At 37.7% G+C, this 11,214-nt stretch overlaps 1 protein-coding gene across 2 annotated transcripts in view; it reads right to left on the bottom strand.

Annotated features, from left to right (window-relative positions):
• Positions 1-6,503: 6,503 nt before the first annotated feature.
• The window catches only part of GRB14 (growth factor receptor bound protein 14), a gene marked incomplete at its 5' end in the record, with an annotated part of 71,710 nt that continues 66,999 nt past the window's right edge, over positions 6,504-11,214 (bottom strand). For both annotated transcript variants that reach the window (XM_082056144.1, XM_082056145.1), the window contains 2 exons: positions 6,504-6,944; positions 10,971-11,064. In XM_082056144.1, coding sequence (XP_081912270.1) covers positions 6,798-6,944; positions 10,971-11,064 — 241 coding nt within the window. In that variant the 3' untranslated portion in view covers positions 6,504-6,797. The remainder of the gene's footprint in view (positions 6,945-10,970; positions 11,065-11,214) is intronic.

Here is an 11,214-nt window from a genome sequence, read left to right as displayed (position 1 = left end):
AAATATTTCCTTTGACTCAGTTTAAGGATTTTTCTTCATACCAGGAAGTTTTTGCTGACATTAAAAACCAATCTAAGGTTATAATCCCACTTGGGAGCACATTGGCCTACCCCATACTTGGGAATGCAGGACTAAGGACTCATTCTTTTGTTCAGCTTCAACCCACAATGATGAAAGCAGGAAGCACCTCATTGAATGTCCTGTTTTTTCTACCAGCTTGCTTATCCTACTTAGTGTTTTTTTCTCTGCTCCTTCTCTTTCACCAAGAAAGTAGCTGGCATAATAGAAGGGGAAACTGAAATACATTTGTGAAAAGTGATGTTTTGACATAACTCAGAGCAAGAAAGGAGAGCTGTACATCTAAGTCAACACATCTTCCAGGGAACTGGAGAAATGCTTCCAGGACTGTACTCTGCTCAGGAAGTTCCTAGGTCACAGTCTGATTTCACACCAAAGAGACACACCTGCTATTTTGGTTAACAACCATTTTTACTTAGATTTATTCTCCACAGCAAGATCCTAGCCATACAAGTTCAGTGGCAATTACAACCCCAACACCTCACTCTAGAAAAGGCTGTGTTCCTGTTCTGCTGCCTACTATGGCCAGGGCTAGAAACACACACTGCACTTCACATAATCAAAGCCTAAATAATCCTACATAGAGCTTAGGATTTGAAAATAAAGGCACTCTAATTTATAAACAGAGAAGAAGAAAAAAAAAAAAAAGCAGTACAAAAGCTACATAAAAACCTCACCTCATACTTTCCCCTCCCCACCTCAAACATCTGATCTTAAAAAAAAACCAATTTCACTCACCTCAAATGCTGACCTCAAATCAACACATAACATGTCTCTTCCAAACACACACCTACTAGTCGAGCCTAGGGCACACACATCGATTAAGGGCAACTCATTACCTTGGACAATCTCCAGCTGGTGGGGCTCATCAGCCTCACCTGAGGGGTGACTCCTCCCTTTCCAGGAGATGAAGGGCACAGCAGTAGTTCCTCAGCTGCTCACAGCCCCCTTTGCACAGGGCCCCCAGAACAGGTTCTCACCTTCCTTTCAGCTTCATACACAGCAACTCACTCTTGTGGGACACTTGGGGCCATTGGCCATGGTCTTGGTCTTCAGTGCCACTGTGCCAGGCAGCCCAGAGGCAGAGCTGGAAGGAGAATAATGAATTTTTTTGGCTCTCCCTGCTGCAGAGCACAGCGCCTGAGAGTGCTGCCTAACAACTACCCCCAGCTGCCCGCTGGGCACCAGTGCTGCGGCACAGCAGCACACAGTTCACCCCTAAGCCTCTCCACACCTCCAGCCTGTTCCAGCTCCCAGTGCGTAGCCAGATCTTGTCACCTCCTGTACCCCCTCACAGAGGCATTACAAAACTCCTAACGCATACAAGCAGATGCCTTGGCTGGCTCCAGCCCCATGAGCTCCCTCAGCACCACAGCTGGTGCCCACCGCCTTTGCTCTCCAGGCTGCTCCCACACTGCCATGAGGGTTTGCTTCTCTCAGGGAGGTGGAAATCAAAAATCCAGGGCCACCTCTCCACTCCACATATTTTCTTTAGGGGTAATAAAGTTATTTTATTTTCCCTGTGGTAGAGGAGGGCAGGCCTGACTCCTTCAGTGCCAGCCCTGCAGGTTCAACACCACTTGGCTGTTCCCACTCATGCTGTGCTCCAGAGAGTCCCACCTGCCTTCACCCCCAAATCTGCCTAACTGCTGCCTTGGGCACAGCTGTGGGGACATGGGTTCCTCTCACCACCACCACACATGCACACACCACTTCAAAAAACTGGTATGGGGGACAGCCCCTCTATCAGAAGTTTTTGCTGGCATGTGCCACACTGCCCGGCCAGTCACTCCCTGGTAGCATTAACATAACTGAGCAGTTCCTGTGGAACCCCAAGATTACTCACATGCCTAAAATCCAGCACATGCTTCAACGTTGCTGAAACTGCATCTTGATATGTTCCGGTTTCTAACCACAAAGTTTAGGGGAATGATCTGTATTATCAGCATTAATTACATAAAGTTCTGTTTTGAAAATATGACTCACTAGTGGCTAGAGTTTTCCCAAATTGCTTAAAAGATTAATAAAATAATCAACTTAGCGGGGTGGGGGAGAGAACCACAAACTATTCCTGTAAGGAAATAATTTTATTGCCTATACATGTGAATGAGCTGGTTTAATACTCAGGTTCACTGCCTCCTCTGCATCTAATCTCTCCTCTTTCATGTCCTACTCTGATTTTTTTTTTAAAGACTTTCAGGCTTTTTTAAAATTAATTATACAAATCATTAGTATTAAAAAGGTAATATAATGGTTTCAAGAACAAGCTTCACAGACTATCTGCATATTTAATCATCTCTGCTAATAAATTTTTAATCATTCATTGAGTTCAGGTTTTTGTCTTGAAGCTTAACTTGATAACAAACCTAGCAACTGGTAGAACTAATTGGTACAGGGTAAGTGAATAATTTATAAGAGGAAAAAGCACTGGGTGTTCTGGAGGTGTGCAGAGACCACAAGTCACAGATATTTCTGGGAGGAAGCAGGAAAACAGCAGCTGATTACAGGGATTTCGTGATACACTGCTGACATCCAGAGGCCAACAGTCAATACTGTTCACATATGTGAACCAGGCTGTAAAGCGCGCTGTGAAGACAGATTCATTAAGTTTTAAATATTCATGCATTTCATTAAAGTTAACATTAATTGCACTACCATACACATTGATTATGCATAGACCATAAGTGTTTAACCTCTGAAAGCTTGCAAGTATATTCAAGTAATGGGGTATGTCCCATGTTCGATGATTTCAGTGAAAGCTTCAGTTATGAAGTTGAAATTAGAAACAGAATGCGTTACAGTGCTAAGGAACGGTAGTATGAAATATCAGAACAGCAATAAAAATATTTATTTTACTAACCAAACAGAAATGCTGATGTAAGCTGTAAGTTGCCTTGTGTTTTTTCTAAATTAAAGTAATAAAGGTAACAAGAACTATGTGTAAGATTTTATACTGCCAAATGCTAGACTGATTTGCAAGCTACATCTATGAAATAGGTTTAAACAGTTAAAATCAATTAACTGGTGGCTCAGTGGCTTCTATTTTGATGAAGACGACTAGCTTTAAACAATGTAACATCAAAAAAAGGCTATTCTCTTGAAATAAGCTGATTTATGTTTTAAAATTAGACACCAAAACCCACTTACACTACAGAATAATTCTACCCCTAGGGAAGCACACAATGCTACAATTCTTAAACCAGGATGTAACAGACAACGTTTGACAGAAATTCAATTATCCTTGAAAGATCCCACTTGTAGTTAGTCACATAAGTAATCCTCTTTCATTTAATGGGTTAAAGCTCTCTTTCAAAACATTTAGTTTGATGACCTGAAGACTTGCTACATGTCAAAAAATTCATTAAGTGACTTAATAAGATTGTTGAGTAAAAACACTCAGAAATTTTAAAATGTCATTTAATGCTGCCCATGCAACCTTAATTCTGGCCGTGTATGAAACACACTATGAAACATCAGCGAATTAACTTTTAATCTCCTTTGAGCCAGAAAGATTTTAACATTGGAAACTAAGGCACAAAGGGCATGCCAACAAATACAAGGCTCAGCTTTAAAGCAATCTCTGCACTAGCTCACATCTTGCAGAGCGTACCCCTGCAGGGCTAATTACCCTGGACAGTTACACTGCTTCTCCTACCACTGCAGGACAAGCTCAGTTTTCTCTTCCTGGCCCTGCACTGTACTACACAGATAAATGCACAGAAGTGTAAAATTTTAAATCTGAAGAAAGTATGAAGTGTTTTTCAAGTATCATGCTTCAAACCTAGCTGCTTTGGCACTGATTTTCCATCAAGAAGTTTAAGACTGTAGGTTCTGACCTCCCCAAAGTAAAGGTAGAAACATAATGATTTCTTATGTCTTTAAAACAAACAAACACTCCATAAAAATATCAATTGCAATTTTTTTTTCTTTCAAAATCAGCACTTAAATGCTCTTTGAGGTAGATATACAATTGTCCATATTTTGTAGAGAAGCAAACCATCCAAGACAGATAGACTGGCTTGCCCAAAATAGTACTGATTTCTCCCTGAGCTGTTAAAAACCACTGGTTAGCCAATTTTCTTTGTGAAGGTGGGCAACAAGGAAATGTAGTATTTCTGATTAGAAGCCACAGTTAACACACTGAAATTCTGTTTGAACAGCATTGCCTAGACCCTCAAAGAACTTCATAGTCAGACATATCCTGGGTGGTATCATAAAAAAACCTTACCTCACATTAAGACTACCTCCTTCACGCTTCTTCCTTTAGTAATATTTAAACGAGGCAGTGGCCTGTTAAGTCATTTAAACAACAAACTAAATTTTACTAGTTTTACTGGGTTTTATGGCATAGTCATGAACAAAAACACAGTTCAGGAAAGGTATGCACATTTGTAAGAAAAAGATTTTGTATTCTCAGCAAGATTTCAGTTTCGATTTTAATGGAGAGAGCTGTCAAAATGCAGGAGGCACCAGTTTACAGGGTAAGAATGCTTTGAATGCTTGCCAGTGAAAAACTTGCAAATATCCAAAACTTATACTCATTAAGTGATACTTCATTTTACTGGGGATTTTTTTAATGTGTTTGTTTTGTTTGTTCTTTTCACTTGTGAACAGAACTGAAAAGGCAGGCAAAGATTCTTGATGGTTGATGACTCTCCATCACATGACATAATCTCCACATTATCTTACATAATCTTCACATTATCTTTTATTTTCTGACAGGTCCAAAGGTGGATAGGTACTGATAGGTACTCAGCGAGAAGTTAGTTTCTCTATCAAGCACGCTAGCAAATACATAAATACAAATAAAAATTATGGCAAAGTTTTCACATGTCTAAGTAGAAATGGACTACAGTAGACAATGCATTTCATTTGTCAGAAGATGATTTAAAAAAAAGGGATGCAGAGAATGTTTCTCCTTATTCTATATCAGTCTCTGAAATAATACTAGGCCTGAGAAGTAATAACATCATTAAACTAAATCTGAAGAGGTTTTAATTAAAACTACATTTTTGTAATTACACTTTGAAATTGTATTCAAGGTTTAAGAGTTAAATTTATTAGACTGTGAAGAGTTTCACAAGGCATTCCTAATGTAATGAGTTTAGGCACCACATATGCTGCATCTTTCGTACATGTTATGAAGAGCTGCTTTTTTAATGAGCTTTAAAAACTGTATTTGCATACCAGAGAAAAAGGTCAGTGATGTGTGGATCAAGTCAGTAAATTAAGTATTATCACAGTATTATGTTATTATTATTGCCTTCCACAGACATACAATAACAAAATCACAGACTATAGTTATCATAGTATTCTAATGCTTCCATCTACATGACCTTGTTGGTTTATGCACATGGGTGCTGCTGCGCCCCGGGTCCATGTTCCTCTGTCCCTTGCCCAGGAATCTTTCACTTTCTCTCCTCACCAACTCCTATAGCAGAACAGCTGGTATGTCCGACGATCAGAGAGCCAGACCAGGCATGGATAGGGGGACTGGATTCAGTGTCCATTTCCAAGCACCGCCTTGTACTCCAGGCCAGGTCCTGAACCCTCATAACAAGATCAAACCTACTGGACTGCAAAGCATCAGGACAGGGACATTTCCTTCAATCCAAGCCCCATGCCACTCAAGTCTTTGTTCAAGGATGCAGCAGTATCACCAGCAGTATAATCTCTTTTTCAAAACAGATACTGAAACTATTTCTAAGGCTATGGTCCAAAATTTGACTCACTTTACTGTAACAGTTCTTTTAGTTGGAATGTCAGATATTCAGTAATTTCTAAATATCTGTTGACTATATTGAAATTTTTATTCTGTGATAAATAATAAAATAACCTGGAAGCTGACACCTCACCAGCTTTTCAGCAAAGAGTAAAGTTCACTGGACTTACCTTCATTTATACGTATTGTAAATATTATAAAGTTACGTTTATTTTTTAAGGGCAATTGAAGATGATTCCCTCCCCAACTCTGAAACAATTCACAGTACTTAATAGGTCTCTCTTTCCGTCTCTCTGTGTTAGAGACTGTAGTTATACACTAAACCATGTTATGTGCTACATGATACTTTATGTTTGTCTATACAGATCACAGCCAAGTAAGTGACACTCCAGCTCTGGATGAAGATTTAGTCAATATATTAGAGAAAAAAAAATTAAAATATTACAAAAGTAATAGCACACAATACGACTGATCAGTTATAAGTAGTTTTAATGATTTTTCACTTTTTGTGTATGATAATCCTTGAAGTAGCATTCAAAAATATAGTGCAAAATATTTGTTCATTTTATTTACAAATAAAATGTGCAGTTCAGCTTTTTATCCTCACCACAGTAAGTGCTATTCTTCTATGTGATGAACAGGAATTATGAAACATTTGAAGAGACAAAAAGTTAATTTTAGAACGAAGAACAAAGATCTTCCCTTCAGTTGTATTTTTGTAGAAGTTAACACAATATTATTTTTTTAAAAAACTGTTTTCAGTTGAAGGAAAAAAACAAAGTCCAAGAAAACACTAAAGAATTATATAATAATGTTTTTTTAAACCATAATTTTGCTGTAACAATCACAAAGTTCTTCTCTATATAGAATATTTTTTTTGCAGCTTTAACATAGAATCTTTACAATGTAATGCTTTTTCTTACTATACAAATTGCCTCGAGGGGAAAAAATATTCTAATATCTTCCTTTCCCTCTGATGAAACAACAGATGCTTTGGTTAAAGAGCAATTCGTGCACAATAGTGTTTTAACTTGCAAGGCAGTACTCCTTTATTAAGTTGGTAGAATTCCACTAGCTGGATGAGATCAGTAAATCTGGTGTGACCATCATCAAGGGTATAGAATAGCTTCCCATCATCTTCCAACTGTAAAAACGGAAAAGAAGATCAAATGAAATCCTCTTTTGCTACAGCATTTCTTCACAATTGAAATATTTGTTTGTGAAGCCTTCTTGTAGACCAAGATATTAATAATCTTATCACTACCGAGAGAAGGAAAAATACAGCGATCATTCACAGCAAGATCAAGAATAAACAACAGAAAAATAATGCATCTTCAACTTCCACTTTAAGTTAGGTATGTGTCTAAAAGGAAAGAACAGTTAGACAAGCACAGGAATATTCTTTCTGCACTAACAACACTACTTTATGCCTTTGCATTGGAATTATAGCTTGAATTGATATGAACACTTGAGTTTTTACAAAGTAACAAGAAACAACCAACTTACTCATAGATTTCAACCTTTGTTCCATTCACAATTTGTGTAACTGTTCCATTTTGTATCACTTATTTTGTCAGGTGCAATGAGGCTACACACGAGTGCACTGGTGAACTGGATGGTTTTTGCTACACAAGAAACTGCCCATTGCAAAAGTAAGACTCTTGATGTAGTAATAAGTTCTTTGTTGCAGGAGAAAGAACTGCTGCAGCTCCAAACACGTGTAATAGCAGAGACACAGGAGAGAAAGAAGAAACTGCAAAACGTAGCTCCAAAGATTACTGTAGACTTTTAGATGCTTAAAAATTTACAGTCATCATTTCCCTGTGCTAGGTTACTGAACATTAGCTCTCGCACCACTTGTATTGCACTGCTGACTATATACTTTCTCGATATATTTCCTCTGCTACTGCTATGTCCAGTATCACAAAGCTTGAGTGAAATAGTGACTAATTAGTATTAATGCAAATAGAGGGTAAGAAAACCTTTTTAAACTATTTTTAAAAAGGGATTGAGAGAGTAGTGAACAGATGATCCTGAAACAGGGCCAGCAAAGAGCAGCAGACTGTTTGCTAGGGAAAGATGCAACTGTTCTACTTGAGAAAGGTGCAGGGAAAAAATCATAATTAGCTGTCTTACCTGTAAATAAGATTTCTGATCTGAAGCAGCTGTTGAACTGGTTATTCTATCCCTTTCTACCATGTCTGGAAGTAGTTTGTAATCTCTTTTTTCTCAGACTTGGGTCAATCCAGGTCAACCACTGCTAGTTAAGGAATCACCAATGTGTGCATGTGTCAATTCCTATGCTCAGCCAAGAATCTGAAAATGGATTACCATCCCTTGGACTTTCCTTATGCAGGCAGTTTTTCTGACAACACACTGAACACAAGGAAGAGTTGACAATTCAGATGTCTGTTGACCAAGATTTCATTTTTAGCTTATTTTTCCCCTTCCAAGTTAATCCCAAGCCTTGAAGGGAATACCAGACAGACTGCTAATTCTAAAGCAATCAATATTTTGCAAAGTAAAAACTCACATAAAAGTTACCCAGAAACCTAACACCTTCTGCAAGCTAAAAAGGCTGTTACGAGAGAACACATACTGGGAAAAGACAGTCTCAGAAATGTGTAACAATTCTTCTTCTTTGGCACGGACTATGGAACAGCTGATTTCAGAACAGACTACACTAAAGCTAGCTTGTATCAGCGCAGAGTAACAAGGCTGAAATAATAAATTTAAGCTATGAAGTTGTCCAGTTTTCACAGTGTGGGATCACAAAGGTATCCCAAAGGCTTTCTTTTCAACTTTTTACAATCAATTCCCTGCCACCCACCTGCAATACCTGTTGCACATGTTACCAATGTTTACATGATGCACCTGTTAATGTGGGGGAAGCCTGACTTGGCAGGCTGCATGTGCAATCTGAAGGGACACATTTTTAAATGCAGTATAACCTAAAGCGATCTAAAATGTAAGAGAAAAATAATTCATTTAGAGACTGACTGCTTTTTAACTTGTAAAAAGACCTTCCACATACCATTTATTTCTTTACATTTAGCAGGAAAGTTTATGTTCTCAATGACTGGAAAAAGGCAAGAGTTTAGAAGAACAGTAGGATCTGAAGTTCAGAACGTTAACCTTGTTCTCCAACTAATAAGCTACCAACTTACTACAGTAACACAAAATGCCTTGTTTCTTAGAAAATAACTTCATTTAGAAGATCAACAGCAACTGGAAGCAAAACCTTTCCCCCCTCAAAAAATTCTTTTCTGAAGTCCTTAAGGAATATTGTTCTAGCAAAAGGAGAGCATGTGGTAAGTCATGATATTGAGAATAGCATGAAGGGTATTGAATGTGACTGGAAATTAAATGACAGAAAGGAACTGAAATATGACCATGTTTGAGGAACTAGAGTTTCCACATTTACATTCTTTCTCTGGATTAAGTTGCTCTCATTACAGATTTTTTTTTAGCATATGATAAATGGCTTTACTTCAAAAACAATTTTAGAAATTCCCTTCAAGTAAGACAGGTTTTGCACTGAAGTGGTACAGGCCTTCTAGTCCACCAGCATGGAAAAAATTGACCCAGGTCAATTCCTGGTTCCTCCAAAGACTCTACAACAGGAGCGAGGGGTTTTAGCATGCATATACATAATTAATTCCTCAAATACGCTGTTTAGATCTACAAAAGAACATTAGAATTGACTGGATAATTATTTTGAAGGGAAGAGCACCATCCAACTCACAGCAAACTGAAGGTAACTACAGCTACCTGCTACATCTGCTCTTAGAGAACAGAGGATCTGTTTCCTGATAGGGAAAGAAAATGTGGTCTCTTAAATCTGAGAGCTAGATGACATCCCAATGAAGTGGAATCATACTATATTTGTATGGAGTTCAGAAGGTTTTCTAAAGCACAAAACAGTTATCCCAAAGTAAATACCAGAAGCGACTACAGTCAATAGAAGCACAGAGATCTTACACCTGGGATTCTGATCACAAGAGTGTATGCCAATGCTCACAGGGGATCCAGGGCACACCTATGACTTTTGGATGAAGGGCTCCTCCATTGTTGGTACTTAAAACAACAAAAATCCTGAGCAATTATTTTAACTAACTTTGATTCATACCTTTCCTCCTCCCAAATGCTTCAATTTATTCTACAGGAACACTTTTAGGGGAGGATATCAGCTACAAGCCCTAGGTAAGGCATACAGAAATTTGGTGAACATTCATAGTAGATCAGCAGATCATGAACGAAATAAAAATGCCTCTACACTAATTTCTATAATACTGAGGCACAGCAGAATCTGCTAGTAACCGCACCAGGAAGAAACACGGAGGGTAGTCTATTATGTAGTCTGGAAGAATAGTTCTTGTGAAGAGAGAAGAAAGAGCTACAGGTCTGCTCAGTTGTGTCAAGCATTTGTGGCTAAACCACATAATGTTACAGTGTTTCTCAGCTCAACAGAAAAAGCCTGGAAAGAAAACAATGTAAACCACCTCTGGAGGAAGTGGAAGGCATGGGGAAAGCTGGCCATTCCGGCAGAACTGGATGACCTCTTCAATGAAAACTGATGGAAATGTAATTTCAAGTTAGAAAATTTCAGCTTACCTATAAGTAGCTTTACTAAATAAGGATATCAATTTTTTGCTAAAATTGTCTTCCTGAAGAAGACTTAGACATTAATATACCACAATGACATGAATCAAGAGGTCAGCAAATAATGTTTGACTCCAAATATTGAAACTATCCTGAACAGATGAGATATATCATGAGATACACACACATGTTGTAGGCAGTCCACCTAAACAGATAACTAAAAAGAAATAGTGCACATATTGAAATATGGAAGGGCAATATGGCCTTTATTATTAGATTATGTTCAACCTATCAGGGTTGCCTCTATTCCAGTTCAAATAGACTTGTCTGTTTTTTCAAAAGACTTTTTAGGATTTCATAATACTAGCCAAGCTTTATAGAAAATCAAACAGCAAAGCTCAAAAATGCCCAGCTCTACTCAAGAGCACTAATTATTTTTAGTGATACTGGTATTATGTTTACATATTCCATGTAACAGCAAAAGAAAAAAATATCCACCAATATTGTATCACAATGATTCAATTGTTTTGTTTTACAGTTATATATATAAACTGAAAAATTTACTTACTGGTACAATTTGAAAATGCTTAACTTTTAATCCATGACTCAATGACAATACAAATGTTTTGGGGTTACTTTGGCTATCACGTACCAGGAAAACCCTAAAAGAGATTGAAAATTTTCACAGTAAGATCATTCTGAAAAGCTTTTTGTAAACATCCAGTTAAAACTGTTGTAAAACTATTACAGTAAGTATTAGTGAAAAGCAAAAATAACACTAATGACCTAGGTTATTATTTTAATCAGTATTT

The sequence above is a fragment of the Streptopelia decaocto genome (genome assembly GCF_964273445.1).
Source record: "Streptopelia decaocto genome assembly, chromosome: 6".
In the NCBI taxonomy this organism is placed as follows: domain Eukaryota; kingdom Metazoa; phylum Chordata; class Aves; order Columbiformes; family Columbidae; genus Streptopelia; species Streptopelia decaocto.
This window is presented reverse-complemented; position numbering and strand designations above follow the sequence as displayed.